Source organism: Peromyscus maniculatus, chromosome 7, assembly GCF_049852395.1.
Source record: "Peromyscus maniculatus bairdii isolate BWxNUB_F1_BW_parent chromosome 7, HU_Pman_BW_mat_3.1, whole genome shotgun sequence".
Classification (NCBI taxonomy): Eukaryota; Metazoa; Chordata; class Mammalia; order Rodentia; family Cricetidae; genus Peromyscus; species Peromyscus maniculatus.
Genome location: NC_134858.1, coordinates 119,407,282 through 119,428,415, shown reverse-complemented (window position 1 = coordinate 119,428,415; position 21,134 = coordinate 119,407,282). Strand labels below are relative to the sequence as shown.

Here is a 21,134-nt window from a genome sequence, read left to right as displayed (position 1 = left end):
GCCATGGTATGCATGTGGGGTCAGAGCATGGCCTCTGATTTGGGTCCTCATCTTCCTTCCATCTTGTTGATGCTGCTGCGTGGACCAGGCAAGCTGGCCTGATTCTCCGACTTCCATCCTGCTGTAAGAATGCTGTGATTACAGGTGTGTGTGACCATGTCTGGCTTTATGTGGGTTCTAGGAATCTGGATTCAGGCCCTCACACTTTTGGAGTAAGGCTGTTAGCCACTGCCCCATCTCCCCAGCCCTCCAGGTATATACTCTTCAAGATTACCCAGGGAAGTGGTGTCCTGAACCCCTGAAAGAAGCTGGCTTAGTGAACACGTGACCTGTGCCACATGGCTGCAGTCCCCAGGTGTCAGGAGTGGTGGTGGTGAGGACTTGAAGTTCACAAGAGCTACAAGCAGGGAAGCTGCCGGAGCTGGGCCCACCTGTCAACCCTCCACAGCACCAGCTGAGCGTCTATTCTAACAGCCGGGAGCTTCCACTTTCTGCTGCGTTCCTGTCTTGTGCTCAGAAACGTAATGTCACCATAACCCTGCACAGTAGGGGCCAAGCTATCCAGGCCCTGACTGCCCTCACTGACTTATGGCTTCCCAGTCCCTCAACTTATATCAGAGATGCTTTGTGTGTTTGAGGAGTCCCTGGAGAGCTGGAGGCTGGCAGAGGGAAGGGGTCTGAGGATGTCCCTGGGGTCGAGGCTAGAACTGAGATCTGGTTTCTCTGTTACCTGCTGTCAGCTGGGCTAGAAACCACCCTTCTCTCCTCCCGCCCCTCCTCCCCCTTACCTGCTCTCTGTATGTATGTGTGTGTGTCTATTTAGCAATCCTGGAGATTGAACCCAGGACCTTGTGCATGCTAGGCTGGTGGTCTGTCACTGAAGCTATAGTCCCAGCCATCTTTTGATTTTTTTTTTTTTTTTTTAATTTTGAGACAGAGTGACAGGCTGCCTTTGGACTTTCTGGCTTCTCGTGCCCAGGTGTCTGGGATCACAGGTCTGTCCATCAACCTGGTTAGCAGCCTGTAAACCCTCAGAGATGGGTCTTGTGGGCTTGTCTAACATGCCCAGGGCCTGTAGAGAAGAAAACCAAGTGGGATTTAAGAGGGAGGTTTCATTAACTCACAGTCCCTAAGAAGGCCTATTTCCAAAAAGTCTACTTTGTAGAGAGCTTATGCCTTTTTATACCTGTGTGCACATGCACACACATGCACGAACACATACATACACTTGCACAAACAATACACATACACATGTACACACACATGTACACACACATACACACATGTACAAACACAGTGTACTCTGAAGCACACACACATGCACGCGCACACACACAAACTCTGAGATGGTTGATGCTCCTAACCAGTACGTTCAGCATGTCTACAATTGTGATCACAGCTGCTCTAAGCTGGACTTCTGCTGGGCATTTTGTGATAAATTTATCAAAGCCACAGGAGCCAAATCTTTATAAATGACTCTGGCACCTGACATCATTCACTGTTTGCCACCAACCTGCTGGGGCAGTTAGTGTCTATAGCGTGGAGAGGACATCCACCCACGTCATTGAATCCCGGCTCTTCTGTTGGATCTCACAGACTCCTGATGGGATTGGAAGTGGTGGAGGCTTTTTAACTTGTGAAGACCTCACAGCTGGGCTGTGTGGTGTGGCTGAGACGAGGCAGCAGAGAGGGGGAAGCCAGGACGCAGTTCGATGTCTTCCTCTCTCCCTTCACTTCGTAGGGACCCCTGTCCCATAGCCTGGGGGCTCTACCCTGCCCCAGGTAATCCTCCCTGGACACCTGAAAGTGCTCATCACTAATGCCACAGATGCTTCTTAATCTGTTCCCATTGACAGTGAAGCCTGCCATGTGTTTTCGTGATGGTTGACGCCATCTTGACAGGCTGCAGAGTACTGAAGAGAAGAGCTTCCGGGCTTGCCTGTGAGGGATTATCTTGGTTAGGTTAACTGAAGTGGGAATCCTCACCTACAAGTGAACAGCACTGCTTCTGTGCGGGGGTCCTGGGTTGCAGAGAAGGGGAAGGAGAGGCAAGGAGCCAAACATCAGGTGTCTCAGGTCTCTGCTTCCCGAGTGTAGGTGCCTCAAACTGTGAGCCAAATGGTCCTTCCTTCCCCATGATGCCTTTGTCAGGGTGTCTGCTCACAGCAACAGAAAAAGCACTGAATATAGTCCTCTAAGCCCAGCATGGCGGGGCCCGAAGAATTAATTATCGAAGACACACTGGAAGAGCTGTGGTCCAACATCCCTGAAGCAGCAGCTAGTCTGTACTAGACACCAAGGTATCAGGGCCTTTTCCCACCTGTGCACCAATGAAGGGTCTTGAACCTTCCAAAGACCTGGTTGCTCTCATTTCTGGGCGCTGCTAATTTTGTGTTAAATACATTGTCACAGACTGATCCCAAGATGTCAATTCCCACTTCCTAATCCCACAGTTACAGGAGCAGGAAGGATCAAAGAGCTTTCGTAGAATTTTCATTGGGTCTTATTGTCCCAGATGTCTATGTGTCCCTGTCCCTATAACTAAGGGACTGCCATGCACTGACTGGCTCATGAGATCACAGCTCCCACCTTGAGCACCTAGGCTAAAAGAGGGCAGATTGTAGAAGAAATGACCAGTATGTCATCAGGGGAAGGGTGAGGGGACCGCAGGAAGCCAGACCAACAAAGTTCTGCCTCATCAAGGAAGGGATGAGAGATGGCACTGGAGACACAGGTCCTCAGATTTATGTCTAGACTCCAGGGAGAAGACCCATGTCTTGAACAGTTTGTCACCAGAACCACGACCCAAGGACTTGCTTGTTCTGAGATAAGAGCAGAGAGTGGACCAAACTGAGATCTCGTATTTATGTTATCATCTTTAGTGTTTTCCATATAAAATACAGAATTTGCTGTTTAAATGCCCCCTTTTTTGGAGGGGGGTTCAGGGTATCAGGTATCTAGCCCAGAATGGCCTTGAACTTACTATGTAGCTGAGGGTGGCTGTGAACACCTGGTCTTCCTGCCTCTGCTTGCTCAGCACTGGGCTTGTATATGAGCTCGTACACTTGGGTTGTATTAGTGCTAATTCTCAAGGGTCCCCAGAATTCCGTGTGGAATAGCATCTTTCTGTGTCCCATGGCATCTTGATTTGACCACGAAGGGCTGCCTCTCGCCTGGCTGGGGATCCAGCTCCTGTTCTCACCTATGAACAGCCCCAGTTTGTCCACACCGGCAAGCTGCTCCTCACAGGCAAGAAAAGGCCCTTTGGGAGCTACTTCCCCTCAGTGACTCGGAGGCCTCACACAGGCTGATATGCTCCTGCTAATCCCCAGCCAGGGCTCAGTGTGGGCTCTGTTGACACCAGATAATGTCAGTCTGGCTGATACAGTGACCGGTGGGCAAACACAGGTGGCAGAATCCCCGACTTCCTGAGTATCCACTATCAGAGACGCATTGAAGTTGAAACATGAAAAGACCTATGCCCTCGCCCTTTGCGTGTGCTGGGAGATGAGGTTATCCCTGATCCACATGGTAAACAGCGACCTCTCATTTCCCCTTCAACCTGAACTGTGGATTTTAATTGGGTACAAAACCTGCTTGGCATTTTGCTTGTTTTCCTCATCTATAGGATGCAAAGGCTAGTCCAGAGTTGCTTAGAATTCTGTGTGCACACAAATCACTGTTCACTCTGGTGTGTGTGTGTGTGTGTGTGTGTGTGTGTGTGTGGAGAGAGAGAGAGAGAGAGAGAGAGAGAGAGAGAGAGAGAGAGAGAGAGAGAGAGAGAAGAAGGAGGAGGAGGAGGAGGAGGAGGAGGAGGAGGAGGAGGAGGAGGAGGAGGAGGAGGAGGAGGAGGTACGGGTGCTCTCATGTATGGCACACATGTTGAGGTCGGCCCGGACTTCACCATGTAAGCTGGTTTAGTCAGCTCACAAGCTCCCAGAAGACTTCTGTCTCCCAGCTGTGGAGTTGGAGCTACAGATGTGTCCTGGCTTCCTTTTCACCAAAACTCCCACCCCGTGTTTGTGACATAAGTGACTCAGTCATGACGTGACTGACTCAGCCGTCTTCTCAGGCCTAAATGTGATTTTTTTTTACTCATGGCCTCGTGGCCCTCTGTTTCTTTCCTGTTGTGGGGTGTCACCATGGGAGGTAGTGAATTGATGGATTGGTCAGTTAACTGAATTGACACTTCAGTCATTGGAAGATTGTGTTCGAACAGACCCGTCGGGTAAGTCAAGCCATCCCTCACTCAGAGTCAGTCATTTATTCATTCATACATCATCTTCTGTTTCAGGGCCCAGGAAAACCCCTGCCCACTGCTTATCTCTCCCATGATAGGGGTGCAGGAGGTGAGGAGGTAGGGCTCCACCTCAAGTGTACCTCCTGTGGATCCATGACTCCTCTTTGGAGCTATGCCCTGTCTTCCTGCAACCCTGCGACCTGATGCCTCATGCCTTCCACTGTCCCTTTCAATGCCCCTTGGAGGGCTGTCTGGGTGAGGTGGCCCTGCGGTTTTTCCCATCTCTTTTGTGATGTGGGCTCATAAGGCTCCGGGGATCAGAATGGCATTCCACCTCCCACCATGCCAAGTCGTGACAGGTCTTCTGCCTGCTCCCTGTGCAGTATTTCTCCTGGCACAGCCTGAGGTCTTTCTCCATCTTTGCACTGCATTGTGGGTAGCTGAGGGAAGCTTTGTCCTCACCGGGGTAGCAAGAAGAGTGTTCATAAAAGAGCGTGTCCACCTCCCTCCGCCTTTAGTGGCCTTTCTTCAGGCTGCAAACATACTTCCCTTCAGACAACCCTTAGTGAGTGCTCAGGAGCGGAGCTGTCCTCCTGATGCCAGCTCGATATTTTAAGCTCAGAAGCAGCACCACCACTAGGAACATTTAGATTTGAAAAGGAATGCGTGGTAGCCACACAGATTCCTCAGAGCAGTTGGGAGCTTGCAGCATCAAGAGACAATACGGGACTAAATGGGGTTCATGTTGTGGCTTAGTCTGGAGGTGGTGGCTGCTGACATTGTCCTGTGGGGGCACTGATGTGGGGGCATTGATGTCGGGCTCTGGATGGTGCTGCTGCTGTCCTGGTCCGCTGCCACCCTGTCATCAGCAATAAAAACACCATACTTCACGTAGCTGGGCTTAAGGAAGAAGCAAATTGGCTTAAAAAGGGACCCCTCCTTTTTCTCTCTCACGAGGATGCCCGTCAGAATCCTCTTCTCCTCCATCCTCCTGTCAAAGCCGGTCTGGACACCAGCTAAGGGCAGGGCCCAACTTCTTTGGCATGATCTCTGTCCCACACAGCATTGGGACTCATCTAAGATGTTTTAGCTGCACGCCCAACCCTCTTTCTTTGGGATTCGGAACTCTGAATTCTGGCTTGGGGCCTGTCACAGTCTTGCACATGTGTGAATGTGCTGGACGGAGTGCACTCACTGCCCATCATCCTTCAGCTGCAGCATGGCTCCGTGGGCCACTGGGAAAAGAAGTAATGTGAGCTGCCAGTGAAGGGTGCTGCACGGGATGGCTTTGACTGAAGATGTCACAGAAGGAAATGACTTTGCAAACAGGTAAAGAAGAATGTTTTCAGCGTGCTCTTCTCAGAATGGGATTGGCTACCTGGACATTTTCTAGACTTGTGTGGATACTGTACAGATGTGGATGTTGATATCAGTGAAGATAGAAATACAATTATTGATTGTGGTTCCTGAGGATGTCAGTTCAGCAATACAGGCCATCTGTCAGTGAAGGTTCTGAAGAGGGCTGGTGAGTGCCCGGTGCTGGGGCACACTGAAGGACCTCTACTCAGTAAGGGCAACTGTGACTCGGGGGGTTGGAGCTGGGTCCGCGTCCCCAGCTCAGACAGCAACCGGGTCTAGTTTCCAGGTCCTTGACTTCTCCAAAGGCCTTGAGGCTTAACACTCCTGCTTTGGGTCCCCCCCCACCACCACCACCATTAGACCCTCTGAAAGTCGACTACAGATGTTGTAGCATTTTGCTCCAAAATACTTGGACTGGGCTATCAAGAGCAAGGACAGAACCTTCCCAACCAATGCCACCCAGGCTCTTAGTTGAAGTCCCACACATGTCCTTTATAGCTCTTCTATTTTATTTTGTTTATGAATGTGTGTGTGTGCTTGTATGTGCACACATGTGGAGGTGGTGGTTAGCATTGGTTGCCTTCCTCAATTTTTCTCCATCTTTTTTTTTTTTTTTTTTTTTAAGCTGAGGTTTCTCACTGAATCTAGAGCTCACTGATTGGCTAGGCTGGCCAGCCAATAAGCTCTAAGAATCCATCTGTGTGAGATGGCACTGCCCTGTGCTCGGTGCTGGAGTTACAGATGGGTGCCTGGTTTTCACAGTGGTGCTGGAGATTGAACTCAGGTCCTCAAGCTTGCGTGGCAGTCACTTTTCCATCTCCTCAGCCCCTACGGCTATTTTTCTTTTTTTAGATCCCAGAACCCAGCCAGAGATTACAAATTGCCCTTAGCTGTTATGAAGCTTTAGTCTTACCCAGTGACATGTGGTTTCCAGCCCCCTCCACTCTTCCTGATTCTGAATCTTCTGTTTTTCAGGACATTTGCATTCAGTGTGTGTGTCTTCATGATCACTTAGGTTAAATATTTCTGGAGGGGGGGGGTCTAAGAAAGACCCAGGAGATGCTGTATGCACAGTGTTCGGCTCTGTCCCACCACCTGGACACCACACTTCATACCTTGGTGAGGATAGTTTTTCCTTTGTTGCTCTTGGCAAACCTGGAGGGAAGGAAACTGCACCAACTCATTTTCTGATTCTAAGTGACCCAACCTGAATCAGAATGGCCTCCACACAAATGGGGATCTATTGTCTCATGGAGCCAGCAGGTGATATTTTCTAGATTTAATTTGCTGAACCTCGGGTTGGATATCATGTCATCACATATAGATTTGGTCACGTCTGTTTCTCTCTGTAGTCAAAGATGCTCTCGACGGCTAGCCCTCCTATCCCGTGCGTGCTTGGCAAATTGCCAGCTGAACCATGCGCCCGCCCCATTTCCTCAACCCTTTGCCATTTCCCTCCTGTGGGATTTGTTCACCAGAGGCAATTTTAGCTGAAGGCTTACTGACTTTAGCGTCAACCAACCACACCACAACGGGGCACTCACCTTGAAGGACGGCTTTGCTCCCAAGGCCCAGGGATGGCCTCACTGCTCCCTTTGTTGCAGGCTGTCAAGGCCTGAACTGCTTCTCTTGAAGCTGGAGTCGTCACATGTAGCCTCCTCCCTCGTCTTCCTTGGACTGCACCAAAAGGCCCGCGCTGGAGCAATGTCCTGGCGCCAGACACCTGCTCATCAGGAACCTCGGGGGAGGACCAGGGTGTGTGCTGCTCGCTTCTTCAGAGGACGTGGAGCCCTCAGTCCCCTCCGCTGGCACTGGGACACCGCGGTACTGGTGGGCAGCGGGCAGAGACGGGTGTCAGGTCGACTGTGTCGCTGTCTTGCTGGTGCTGTTTTTGCCCATCTTCTGAGGCTTGCTTTGCACATCCATTCCTGGTGCGGGCTGTGCGCTGCGTGCACACTGTCTCTGTGGAGAAACGGGAGCACACAGAGGAAGACTAGCTGCCCCGAGGCCACACAGCCAGTTAGGGGCAAATGCAAAACCAAGTTGGTCCAGTCAAATCCATGCTCCAGGGGGTAGCATATTATTACTTTGAGTAATAAACACTTCAAATTTCAAAGGCCTTTTTAACTCAACCTCAGTTCTGCCAATGCAGCCCAAAGCAGCCATTAGACAATATGTAAATGATTGGACATGGCTTCATTCCAAAAGAACTGTTACAATAACCGCGGCTGGATTTAGCTCCTGTGCTGGGACTGTCAGTCCTTGCCCTCAGCCAACAGCAATAATGGTAGCGTGGGACATGCTTCCCAGGGTGTCCCAGTGACCTCTCTGTCCTCACCCAATAGGCGTTTCCACAGATGAATAAGAAGTCTGCACAAACAGCAATGGGTATAGGGAAGGCAGAGGTTCTAGAAGCCAGGACAGCTAGGACGCCTCTGCTCTCCCCTGAAGAGACATGGTCTCCTGCCTAGAGGCTGTAGGGTGTGCTGACTCAAGATGATCCTCAAAAGCTATTTAGAAGTTCATCAAGTTGCATGGTGCTCTCTGGCATGAGTAGCAGTGGATGCTCCTTCACCTTGGCTATGGGGTTAACGGCAGCCAGGCAACCCTCAGTGCTGACATGCCAGCCGAGGTGAGTGTAAGGCTGGGGCAGGGGGGACTATCCACACTGGACACAGGTCGGTCACCCTAGCTTACGGTAACAATAAAAGTAAGTTAAGTGCTTTGAGAAACTTGAAAAATGCAACTTATCAAAAAGTATTTTGCCGAAGGAGTAAATGTAGAGTGAGTTTTAAACATCTTGAAGGCTCAGAAGGGAGGGTCAGGAGAGGTTGTTTTGCTTGTTTTTACATCATTGCTTCACTTCACAGCAATAGAAACTCCAAGTGAGACACAATGTAGTATATAGTGTACACACACACACACACACACACACACACACACACACACATGTACACACACATGCACACTCATATAGCACTGTGGTTGATAATACCTAAAGAAAGACCAATGCTGAGAGTTGCTGATGCACTTGTGGGTCTAAGCAGAAATGTTTGTGGCTGGTCTGTCTCCACTTTCTCATTTTAAATCAATTGTGCACTTACCAGATTTAACTGAGCTAGCCAGAACACTTCAATGTTTCCAAGAGACCAGCTTTCCCTCTCTCATCTTAAGGTCGTTTGTCTTTTGAAACCTAACAATAACCCCAGCACTTTTTCATGTCTCAAATTAAGTTGCCAAGGTCCCACGAGAGAGCCTCCTTGATCCCGGCCTTGTGAGCAGACACACTGACTGAAGGCTCTTCTGTCATGTTCTACCTGTGGGAATGTCATGGTTGGCAGAGGACTGTCCTGGCAAATGTGTCCTAAGCTTTGGGACATCAAAATGTGTTACTAGCAAAGGGATTTCAGATATGATGAAGGCCGAGGGCCTTGAGAGGAGGAGGTTTCCCTAAAGTCTGGGTGGACCAGTCTAGTGGTGGAAGTCTTCAGCATGGTGGAAGAGGTGACCTGAGGAAAGAAGACAGCATAAGGTCGTGGTGGGAGAGCATATGGACTCACCCTTGATGGCTCTGATGACCAGAGTGAGAAGTACAGGCAGCCCTCCGCAGTTAGGGTGGCCTCCAGCTGACAACCCTCAACTTGTGAGAACCATATTCTCACGACACCACCTTTACTGTCTCCAGAAGGAGCCTGGCCCGGCCAGCACCCTGCTCTGAGTCTTCTGAGGCCCACATCAGGCAGCAGTGGCAGAAAGCTAACAACACCATTTCAATGGAGACGGATTCCTTCCCTTTTCATAACATTCTGGTTCACAGATGTCATAGAGAAGGTTCTAGAAGAGTTGCTCATGGAGCGGGATCGACGGTGTAGAAACTCTTGTGTGAAGACAAAAGAGTTACCAAGTAATTGGCACCCGAGAAAGCCCCGGGGACCCAGGGCAGGCAGAGCACCCAGCCTGCAAGCAACGTGGAGGCAGCTGCAGAGCCCTTGGAAACCCTGCTGGGCTGGTAGGTGGGCCTTGGTGGGGAGGCGCAGACAGGGACAGGTCGCCCGGTTGCAGAGCACACTTATCAGCAAAGTCCCCTCTGGATCATCTGGAGACAAGTTTGGGAAGGGTAGTTTTGCTCATTCTTTAAACGAGATCAGTGAGAATCAGCCATCACCAGACACTAGCCTGTGGGGGGGAGACAGCACTCCCACTGCTCATATTCTAGTCTGAGAGCAAAGTCATAAGCAAGAGAACAAATTAACACTGGGATTTCTGTTAGGGGGTATCACAAAGACAACCAAAGCCGCCTTCCCTGATGGGTCAGCAACCAGGGCTAAAACCATGGTGGTTGGAGGAGTCTGCTCTAGGTAGAAGGAGCAGCTGGTGCAAAGGGCATGTGGTAGGGGTGGTTGGTGTGGTCATGTGGGAGGGTGTGGTCATGTGGGAGGGTGTGGTCATGTGGGAGAGTGTGGTCATACGGGAATGTGTGGTCAAGAGAAAGTGTGCGGGGAGCCTGTGAAAGAAGAGATGAAGGAAGAGCCAGGAGTGACTTGGGGTCAGACTGCAGAGTTGCTCAGGGACCAGATCGGGGGAACTGAGCAAATCGTGTGTGTGTTTGTGGGGGCGTGTTGTTGGAAACCCATAATTAGTTAGAGATGTTGGTGACCTGGGCAAAGATGGGGGCAGACAGGCAGGTCTGGATTAAACAGATCTTTGCACCTTTGCCCCTATTAAAGGTTTCATCTGGGCTTTAGAACAGCATCCATGTTCCTGCTGGAGGGAGGGAAATGAGAGCCTGTTTTTCACCAGCTGCAGTAGGACCTGGCCTGGGAAAGACAGACATTTCCTGAAATACTGTTTGCTCAACTGGAAAATGTCAACACGGGCTTTCTCCACATGCATAGAAATTCAGTTATTAATGAGGACCCAGGGCATGCAATCAGAACTCAGAACAAGGCTGTCTCCAGAGCATGAGAGTTGCTGTATTGAACTCATTTGCTCAGCACAGTTAGGCTAGGAGTGTTTTCCTCTATGTGACAGGCAAGGAGACAAGCACAGAGAAGTTGAGCAACTTGGCTAAGGTCACTGCTGGGGTCTCTGACATCACAGCTCTCAGGGGTAAAGCAGTGATTGGGGCCCAGGCTATCTAAATACCAAGGCTGACTTTGCAATTGGTGTCCCAGATACCACCTCTTCTGGGACAGTGGTCAAGTGTACAACTAACCTCACAGCTGGATTAAACAGATGTCTGCCACCTCTGCCCCTATTAAAGGTTTCATCTGAGCTATTAGTTCATGACAGAGAACAATTTTATTTTCCAGAGGTTATGTTGCTTGTTACAGAGGGAACCATGTAACTGAAGTTTTCTCCGGTCCTGCCCAGCCCCACGGACCCCACAGCTGCTTATAAAATAATCACTCAGAAGCTTATATTAATTAAAACTGCTCAGCCATTAGCTCAGGCCTACCACTGACTAGCTTTTACACTTAAACTCAGCCCATTTCTGTTAATCCATATGTCACCACGTGTTCCATGGCTTTACCTGTGTGCCATTACATGCTGCTCCCTGGACGGCAGGCTGGTGTCTCCTCCTCAGTTCTATTTTTCCTTCCCAGAATTCTCCTTGTCTGCTTATCCCACCTATACTTCCTGTCTGACTACTGGCCAGTCAGCATTTTATTTATCAACCAATCAGAGCAGCACATTCACAGCAGAGTGATATGACCCATCATTTCCCCTTTTCCTTCTATCTAAAAGAAAGGTTTTAACTTCAACAGTAAAATTACATATAATAGAACAGTAATCAAGCAAGAATTATAGTAACAATATCTAGACTGTGTATTTTGTAAAGTTAAAGAAAATATTCTATCATCTATCCTATATTTGTGAGTCTAAAGTTTCATATCTAATTTTATCTTTTATCATAACCAAGGAAAATTATAACTATCTAGTCTTCAACTACATCAAAGACCTCAGAAGGATATAATATTATCTAAGTAAACAGGAAGATCATTGTAAGCAACCTCCAAAAATCTAGAATGACAGAGACAGCTGGCTGCCTGGACAGTCACCCAAAGTTCCTCTGTAACATTAAGGCATCCTTCTTCAGCCTACAGGCCTAGAGTCTCTCAGTTGCTTCTCTCTGTGTCTTGTAGAATGTCTGGCAGTTCCTCTATGAAGCAGGAACCTGAACGACCATCTCAACTTGCAAAGTTCAATGGTCACCTTCCCATGGGTCCTGTATGTCCAGTCGACACAATATTTGCCAAGCAGTCCGGCAAGAACAGTTTCTTGCCCAAATGGCTATTTTTGCCAAGAAGATAAACTCCATATGGAATGTCTTTGATGCCCATTTTTCTCTTTGAAGTAAATCAGTGCTGCCAGAGACAGATGTGTCTCACTGTCCAGAAAGTCTAAGTTTTTAAAACATTTTAAATGCCATAGTCTGTAGGTCTTTGAAGTGCTTGGAGATTACCTAACTAATTGAATTATATCTATGTATACCTAGAAAACTTAACATGACTATAAGTTTGACTATCATAGAAGACATTATCAATCTGTATTTCTTAATTATCCATTATAATTTAAATGAGTTACATAAACATAACACCTTAAACAAGAGTAGAAATACATGTATATTTATAATATAACAAAATCAACTCCAAATTTGTATCAATAAACCAAAATCCATAGCAATGTAAAACACTTTTAAACAAGTTGTTACTATTTATCCTATCCTATCTATATCCCCTTTTCTTCTTTAGAAAGAGATTGCATTTATAATCAACCTGCTTTAAATAAAAATAAACATTCATAAACAATATTTTGGGAATTTGGGCATAACTTCTCATACTACTAAGGGCACTGGCAATCTAATGGGGATCCTGAGAAAATTAAGAATTATGATCAAGTCCTGACTGAAGTAGTCTGTGACGCTGTATTCTCTGAGCCAGTTGCCTTGAAGCTGTTTTTGAATGTTGGATCATCTGGGCCATGGTGTCATTGGAGACCTTTCAGGGGGTCTTGGCTGGTCAAACCTGATGTATCTTAATCTGGAACAAATCCATAGCCTCTTGCTTCCTGTGGAAACAAAAGCAGAGCCTTCTTTCCAAAGCAACATATCCTTACATCCAAATTTTGAAGTCAAGATACCTTAAATATATATATGCTTAATTTAGCAGCCTTTACAATCAAATGTCTTTCTGCAGTTAAAAATATCAAGGACAACACAATCCAGATTCTCTGTATAATATCCATCTTTACGTGGCTTATTTTTATATTACTTTTACTGTCTCTAAAGACTTCATTTTTTAAAACTATTTCTTTATATACTGTCTATATTCATTTTCTTCTCTCTTCCAAGCCTACGTGCATTTTTACACACACTGTAAACCATTTAAAGTCTTGTTCCATTTGAATATGCCTTATTGTTAATCTATTGCTTTAAACTGTAGAATGACTAGGACTGAAATGGCAGTTTTGGCTGCTGGCTCTGCCCACCTCAGCTTCCCAAAATGGTGGAACTGTTTACCACCAGCTCTGGGAACCAGGCTGTCCCCTGACTCTAGGAGGAAAGTGGGCCTATGCTGCCATCCAGCAGTGTGTAGTCCCAAACCCACCCTCCCTCCCTCCCTCCCTCCCTCCCTCCCTCCCTTTCTTTTTTCTTTTTACCACACAGTGTAATGTGTGGCTTGGAGATGCCTCTGTGTAGTGTGGCATAGGTCAAGCCCGCATGCCATGAACCTGCGTAGAGTAGCTCAAGCCCGCATGTTGCGGTGTCTTGCAGCTCGCACGAGACATGAAGCAGGAGCCTGTTTTTGGCTCCATTTATAACTGCTTATTAAATATTCTCAGGTTTCAGGTGGAAGCTCAAGCTGCTGGGCACCATTTTCATCTGAAGTTTTCTCCAGTCCTGCCCAGCCCCACGGACCCCACAGCTGCTTATAAAATAATCACTCAGAAGCTTATATTAATTAAAACTGCTCAGCCATTAGCTCAGGCTAACCACTGACTAGCTCTTACACTTAAACTCAGTGCATTTCTGTTAATCTATATGTTACCACATGTTCTGTGGCTTTACCTGTGTGCCGTTACATGCTGCTCCCTGGACGGCAGGCTGGTGTCTCCTCTTCAGTTCTATTTTTCCTTCCCAGAATTCTCCTTGTCTGCTTATCCCACCTATACTTCCTGTCTGGCTACTGGCCAACCAGCATTTTATTTATCAACTAATTAGAGCAACACATTCACAGCACACAGAGCGACGTCACCCGTCAGAACCACACACCTGGTAACACAAGAATGGAAAGATTTCTGTGTGGCTCTGGTTGGAGGGTACGGCCCATCATGGTGGGGAAGGCATGGTCACATGAGCGTGAGACGACTCCTCGCATTCATAAAAGCACAAGGTGATGTGTCACATTGTGTCTGCAGCCAGGAAGCAGAGACAGCTGGGAAGTGGCCTGGTGTCACCTCTGAAAGGCTCTGCAACCCTCCAGAGATAGTGTCACCACCTGGGGGCCAAGACTTTAAACACACGAGCCCAAGGGGAACAGTTCACACCTAAACCACCCCCCAGGTGTGCCAGGACTCCAATCCTCAAAGGACTTCCTAGCCCAAGCCATGGCTGTGAGCCCTTAGTGTTGGAGAATATCACCTGGAGAATGTACTTACACCTGTGAACGGTGACACACAGCAGTGGGAGGGTGACTGTCCACCGGTCGGCAGTGACAGAGTGTGGGGACGCTGGGAAGAGACTAGGTCCCACTTTCCAGTTGTATCTTCTCTTTTGAGACATGGAATAAAAACCAAAAACAGGATTCTCACTCTTTAAGGGTCAAGGAAGGGACTGTGACCAGTGAGAGCTGAGTGGGGGAAGGGAGACCCCATGAGGACCAACCAGCCTTGGGGTAGTTACCAGGGTGGAGAACAGAAGATGGAGAGCAGCATGTAGGTGGGGGTGGTGTAGAGAGCCCTGTGGATGGGGAAGGCCGTGTTCAAGGGCACCAAGGCGAGACTCTAGTGGGACACGGTAGAAGGGGCGTGGCACTTGAAGACAGCCCGGCCAGGGTGTCCTGTGAGTTCTCAAGGGCTGAGTTGCTTCCTCTTGATGAAGCTCAGCAGGGTGAAGGTTCTAGAGAGCTTGGAAAACAAGGCCTAAGTGTGGCAAGGGATGGCGCGCCAGCGGCATCTCAAGGTGACGTTTGTATATGTTTGGGGCTATTGCTCAGTTGTACTTGAAGGTGGCAGCGTGTACCTGAGCAGGTGAAAGGTTTAGATGCCGCTGCAGAGGTGGAGAAGGTGAGGTCAAGAGTCAGTCATCCGAGTGACTACCCACCATTACAGACTAGGAGGTAGAGCACTGTGAGGTCGGTGGCTTGTCTTCTGGGACTGTTTCCTGTGTGGACAGCCAGGGAAAAGGTCAGTGAGATTGTAGACAGAAAACCTAAGACTGTTGTAAAAGCGTAAGGCGGATGGGGCATGTTGTAGGCTAAAAGGCAGCAATGGAACTAATTCAACATGGCGGACAGGTGGTGCTCAGTGATGTACATACAGTGAGTTGTGCCCCTCTCCCTCCTCCTCTCCCTCCTCCTCTCCCTCCTCCTCTCCCTCCTCCTTGCCCTCTTCTACCCTCCTTTTTTCTTTCTCGTCCTTCTCTTTTTCCTCTTCTTCCTCTTTCTCTTCCCCCTTTCCTCCTTCTCTTCCTTCTCTTCTCCCTCCTCCTCCCCTCCCCTCAGCCCCTCCCCCTCACTCCCTCCCTCTCAGCCCCTCCTCCCCAGCCCCTCCTCCTTCTTCCCAAAATGCCCATAACAAGTTTGACTTTCACAATAGACTCTACTCAGTAGAGGGAGAGGAAAGGACTCGAGCGTCCATGTCTATTGATGGAACCAAATGGCAGAGCTAGAATCCAAGATGCCGCTGGGTCTTTCTGGGAGGCAGAAGATTTCCAGAGTGTAGTTTCCTCCTCAGCAAATGGGAGGTCTGGGTGAGATGGGCCTCAGGCACCCATGTTTGCAGGAGCAGAGAATGGAGGTGGGACCCTCTATCACGGGCAGGCAGGCGATGCCATCTTTGTGGACACCCCAAATGCCCCCTTCCTTAGTGCCGCTCTCTCCCCTGGGAAGTGCAGTGTCCCTGTGACCTTGGATTCAGCTGGCATCCCCAGCCCTGAGCCGCCAGAGTGTGGAGAAGATGCGGGCACACCTCGTGCTTCTGCTCATCGGCTCCTTCCTGACACCGATTGGTGCTTCCATCTTGGGGCGCTGCGTAGTGGCTAAGAGGCTCCACGATGGAGGCTTGGATTACTTTGAGGGCTACAGCCTTGAAAACTGTGAGTAGGATCCTTAGCCCCTCTTTCCTCACCTCCTGACCTCCGTTCCCTACCCCGCCACCCCTGCCCACCACCCCTGCCCTACACCCAGCATCTTCTCACACCTCATGCTGTTTCACCTCTTAGGGGTGTGCCTGGCTTATTTTGAGAGCAAGTTCAACCCCTCGGCTGTCTACGAGAACTCCCAATGTGGCTACACTGGCTATGGCCTATTTCAGATCCGAGACAATGAGTGGTGTGACCACGGCAAGAACCTCTGCAAAGTGTCCTGCACCGGTGGGTCCCTTCCTTCCCAGCTCTCAGGGCACTGGAGGCTGCAGAGCTTACACATTTGGAGAAGACAGGAGGAGGGAACTGGCCTGGGCTGTGTCTAAAGTTTGTCCCTGGGAGGTAGGGTCCCTGAGAGGTGGCTGTTGGGAAAGGACATGCTAGCCTGAGAAGGAACAAGGATAGGAACCAAGGCAAGTGGGCCCAGAGGGCGCTGGGATGCTGGGATGCTGGGAGCAGGGGCGGGGAGCAGAGCCCAGGCAGCTTGCTGGAGAGATTGCTCTTTCTGTCCTATGTCACCCATACTTCACCACTCTTTCCGAAGGGGACCCATACTGTCACCATGACAGTCAGAAGTGGTTGTAGGGAAGAGACAGGACTGGCCAGCACACAGGGAATATATCTGCCCCTTTTAAAGGGACCTAAGAACCTGTGGCCTCGAGGAAGCAGTTGGCCAGGATCCACTGCTGTGTTCCGTGAGTTTCTGGGGCTTTATCAGGAACTTCCCTGGAGCCTTTGCAGGTATCAGTTTGTTTAATGCTCACAGTGGCCTCTCAGGAGTAGGCAATTGGTTCTATTTCTATTTTATAAACGGGGAACTGGGACCCAGAAACAGTGAGTCTACTCACATGACTGGTGAGTGGAGCTAGGGGCAGACAAATTCCTGAGGTGTCTCTGCAGCACACGGTCTAAGTGTTAACCCCAGTGTCCCCAGGCTTCATTAAAGACGCATTTCCCTCTGCCCTGATTGGTGAGGAGTGGCCCAGGGTCTTCAGCTTCTGGGGGGACCTACATCACCCACCCACACATCAGTCTTCTCCCAGGCTGCACCAGGCTCAGAAGCCTCTGTCACCTCTCCGTTCTGTCTTCTAAAGTCCACTGCTCACTCACCCGTGCCCCCTGCCTGACCTGTCTTGAATGGCCGGCGGTGGGGCGAGCAATGGCAAGTGAGGTGTGTGGTCGAAAGACACGCTGGCGTCCTCGAATGCACGGCCTCATTCCGTTCCACTTCCTTTGCAGCTTTACTGAATCCGAACTTAAAGGACACAATTGAATGTGTCAAGAAAATCGTGAAAGGAAAGCAAGGAATGGGGGCATGGTAAGTGGCATGTCTGCCGCAGCCGGTGCTGTGTGGTACCTTCCTCTGGCTGTGACCAGATACCCAACAGAAGCCGCGGAAGGCAGGCAGGGGTGCAGCCTCATGGCAGAGCAGTCAGGAGGCAGGAGTGTGAGGTGGCCAGTCACGTGGTAGTCACAGGCAGGAAGTAATGAGGTGGATGCTGGGTCTCGGTTTTATTTTCCATTTGGTCAACCCAGGGCCCTTAGTCCATGGGATGGTGCCCACATTCAGGGCCCCTGCTCAGTGGACCCTCCCTGGAAGCCCTGTCATAAAGACTCGGAGGTGTGTGCTTTGGGTGAGTTTAAGTGAAGGTGACAATGATGATCCACCGCCATGGCTCACATTAATAACTCTGTGGTGTGTGTGTGTGTGTGTGTGTGTGTGTGTGTGTGGTGTGTGATGTGTGTGGTGTGTATGTGTGTGTATGGTGTGTGTGTGTGTCTGTGTGTGTGTGTGTATGGTGTGTGTGTGTGTGGTGTGTGTGTGGTATGTGTGTGGTGTGTGTGTGTATGGTATGTGTGTGGTGTGTGTGTGTATGGTGTGTGTGTGTGTATGGTGTGTGTGTGTGTATGGTGTGTGTGTGTGTATGGTGTGTGGTGTGTGTGGTGTGTATGTGTGTATGGTGTGTGTGTGTGTATGTGTGTGTGTGTGTATGGTATGTGTATGTGGTGTGTGTGTGGTATGTGTGTGTGGTGTGTGATGTGTGTGTGGTGTATGTGTGTGGTGTGGTCTGTGTGAGTGTGTGTGTGTGTGTGTGTGTGTGTGTGGTGTGTATGTGTGTGGTGTGTGTGTGGTGTGTATGTGTGTGTGTGTGTATGGTATGTGTATGTGGTGTGTGTGTGGTATGTGTGTGTGGTGTGTGATGTGTGTGTGGTGTATGTGTGTGGTGTGGTCTATGTGTGTGTGTTATGTGTGTGGTGTGGTCCGTGCGTGTGTGGTGTGGTCCGTGTGTGTGTGTGTGTGGTATGTGTGTGTGGTGTGTGGTGTGTGCGTGATGTGTGTGGTGTGGTCTATGTGTGTGTGTGTTATGTGTGTGGTGTGGTCCGTGTGTGTGTGTGTGTGTGTGTGTGTGTGCACGCGCGCATGAGCGCAGTGCCTGTAGAGCTCAGAAGAGGGCACTGCATTCCCTGGAGCTGGAGTTACAGGCAGTTGGGAACGGTCTGCGGTTGCTTTTCACTACTGGGCCACCTCCTGCACCTTCTCACTCATTTTGAACGTGTCCTTTATAAACTGGGGCTGGTTGGTGTTCGGAATTGCATCTGTGGCTTGTTGTCTTAGGTTTGTCATTTGTGCTTTGACTATGTGGCGTCTTCATCCTAGACGAGACCTAACCGTTTCTTAGAATCAAATCCCTCTGTCTTCTCTCTTGCGGCTTGTGGGTCTACGTGAAACCCCTTCTTAGAAACGTCTTTAAGAACCGAGGAGGAGGCTCAGTTGGTAAAGTACTCACCTTGAAAGCATGAGGACCCGAGTTTGATCCTCAGAACCTGTGTTTTAAAAAACGTTAAGTATGGTGACATGCATCTGTTGTGATCCCAGCACTGGGGAGGTGGAGATGGGTGGGTCCCTGGGCCTCACTGCAGCCAGCTCCAGACCAATAGGAGACCCGATCTCAAAACACAAGGTGGACCATGCCTGAGGAACAACACCTGATATTATCCTCTGACTTCCACGTGCATACACATACACAAACACCCCCCCCCACATTTGTACATCTGCACACTCATGAAAATACAAGTGCACATGAATTTAAGATATTTTATACTTGAGCCTTGAAAATAACTCCATTCGCATTTTCTCCATATCAGAACACTGCTGATGCCAAGTAAACCCTAGATATTTATGCTAAATTAAAAAGAAAAATAGAATTTTTATGATTTTATCCTTTTATACTTAAAATTTGGATTCCTCTGTAATTGATTTTGATATGAGAAGTGAGGTAGGTGGATCTTTAATTTCTGCTAAGTCTACTCATTGTGGTCAACATCATGAGTCCATTTGTGCAATTTCACTGCTAACAGAGCAGATTGCACCCAATGGTGGAAATCTCCTTGTTAATGACAACTGTGCCTTTCATATGTGGTTTGGGCTTTCTCATTACTTACTTGGTGAGCTTGGCTGAGTCTCTGGGATAAACACTAATGAGCAGAAGTCATCTTTATTGTGTGGCACTATGGAACAGTAAGCTGGGTCATGCTGGCTGAGGTGCCTTATTGTGCAGACTCCTGGTAAGGCAGGCTCTGAGTAAGCTGACGTGCAGCCATGGATCTGCCACAGCTCAGACAGAGTCACCTTCCTGGTCTGTGTGAACAAGAGAGGAAAGAAGATCCTCCAGTCCTGGGGAACCCCTTCCCTATCATCTGCCCCTGGGCTAGAAGGAGCCTTGGGACTTCTGAGAATGTGGATGTGTATATTTTCTGCTACGCCACAGCTACAAGGGGCCAGGGACCACTTAGGGACTACTATGGGTCCCCATCCTGAAGATGAGCGGAGCCCTGCAAGGCTGAGGAGCAGTAGATGGGGTTAGGGACTTGGTCCGGGCATTAGGGGCTGGAACTAGGGGAAAGACCACTGGGGACATCGGGAGGAAAGGTTAAAGGATCAGTCAGATCCCCAGGGAAAGTGAAGAGAGGAAGATGCTTCAGATGCTAGGGAATGAAGTAGGAACACAGACAGGTGGAAGGAGCCCACGGCTGAGGACACACCTGGGACCCTGGGCTGGTCAAAGACCCCTGACGCTCTCCTGGAGGAGTGACTAATAGTTCACAAGGCTGTGGTGCCTCAGCTGGGTGGGGTTCCTGTGCGAGGCAGGGGCAGTGTGAGCACACCGTGGAGGAAGCACCTGTATCCACACCAGGGTGAATACTAAGATGCACAGAAGCCTGAGGAAATGTGTCCACACTGGGGAGACACACAAGTCCCAGGGCCAGGCTGGTATGAACTGTGTGGCTCCAAGGAGCCACTGCTGACCACTCTCTGGCTTTCCCTCTGCAGGCCCACCTGGTCCAGGAACTGCCATCTGTCGGACACCCTAGAAAGGTGGCTGGATGGTTGTGATCTGTAGCCACCTGGGTGCTCCTGCTGTGCTCGCCAGCCATGTCCTGTGACTAAGGATGCTTTTCTGTTTGCTGCTCCGATCCATCCAGTTATCTCACCGCTTGACAGCTCCAGATGGAAAAGGACAAAAGTCCACTTCATCCAGGGGTACAAGGTGCAGAATAAACCAGCTAATTACTCAACCCAGGCCTGAGGTGTCTGCCAGGGTCGTTACATTGTGAGCGCCATGGCCATCATCATTACCACTTACATGACTTCTCATTTCTGATTCTCAGGGGAAGAGTGTGAAGGCAGAGGTATCAGTGTTCAGTAGGGAAAGGAGGAAGAGACTCAGTGGAAACTGAGAGGAGCCACAGAAGCAGGGATGAGAGGCTGGGCACAGGGCTTCTTTTCATGGCCAACTTGGCTGGACTTGGAATCACCTGGGAGACACACCTCTGCATGTGCCCTCGAGGGGTTTCCAGGTTGGGTTAACTGAGGAAGGGAGACCCAAACTGAGTGTGGTGACATCATCCATGGTGGGTCCCAGGCTGAACAGGGGAAAAAGAAGGAGGGAGCCACAAGCAAACAGGGCCAGGGCTATCGCTCAGTTTGTAAAGTACTTGCACAAAGCCTTGGGTTGAATCCGAGCCACTGCATAAAACCAGACATGGTGGCTCGGAATGGTAATCCCAGCACGGGGAAGGTAGAGGCAAGAGAGTCAAAGACAGGGTCAGCCTTTGCTACATAAGGCCAGCCTGGTCTATGTGAGACACGGACTCAAACAAATGAAA

At 49.5% G+C, this 21,134-nt stretch overlaps 1 protein-coding gene and 1 long non-coding RNA gene across 7 annotated transcripts; one reads left to right on the top strand and one right to left on the bottom strand.

The window, feature by feature from the left end:
- Positions 1-799: 799 nt before the first annotated feature.
- LOC121831024 (uncharacterized) lies at positions 800-9,394 on the bottom strand. Of its 4 annotated transcripts, XR_013053016.1 has the most exons (5): positions 9,160-9,394; positions 7,144-7,561; positions 6,513-6,754; positions 1,514-2,021; positions 800-1,072 (listed from the first exon to the last, which is right to left on the bottom strand). It is a non-coding gene; the product is annotated as an uncharacterized LOC121831024 (long non-coding RNA). The 4 variants fall into 4 exon arrangements; XR_013053017.1 differs by lacking the exon at positions 800-1,072 and having other exon boundaries at positions 1,451-2,021; XR_013053015.1 differs by lacking the exons at positions 800-1,072; positions 1,514-2,021 and adding an exon at positions 4,250-5,099.
- Positions 9,395-9,435: 41 nt separating this feature from the next.
- Lyzl4 (lysozyme like 4) lies at positions 9,436-20,543 on the top strand. 3 transcript variants are annotated; one of them, XM_006982909.4, is made up of 5 exons: positions 9,436-9,608; positions 15,717-15,917; positions 16,044-16,193; positions 17,205-17,283; positions 20,299-20,543. In XM_006982909.4, the coding sequence occupies exons 2-5, from the start codon at positions 15,779-15,781 to the stop codon at positions 20,366-20,368; spliced, it is 438 nt and encodes a 145-aa protein (XP_006982971.2). In that variant the 5' UTR covers positions 9,436-9,608; positions 15,717-15,778; the 3' UTR covers positions 20,369-20,543. The 3 variants fall into 3 exon arrangements, with proteins under 3 accessions (XP_006982971.2, XP_042137918.2, XP_042137916.2); XM_042281984.2 differs by having other exon boundaries at positions 15,712-15,917; XM_042281982.2 differs by having other exon boundaries at positions 15,690-15,917.
- Positions 20,544-21,134: the final 591 nt, after the last annotated feature.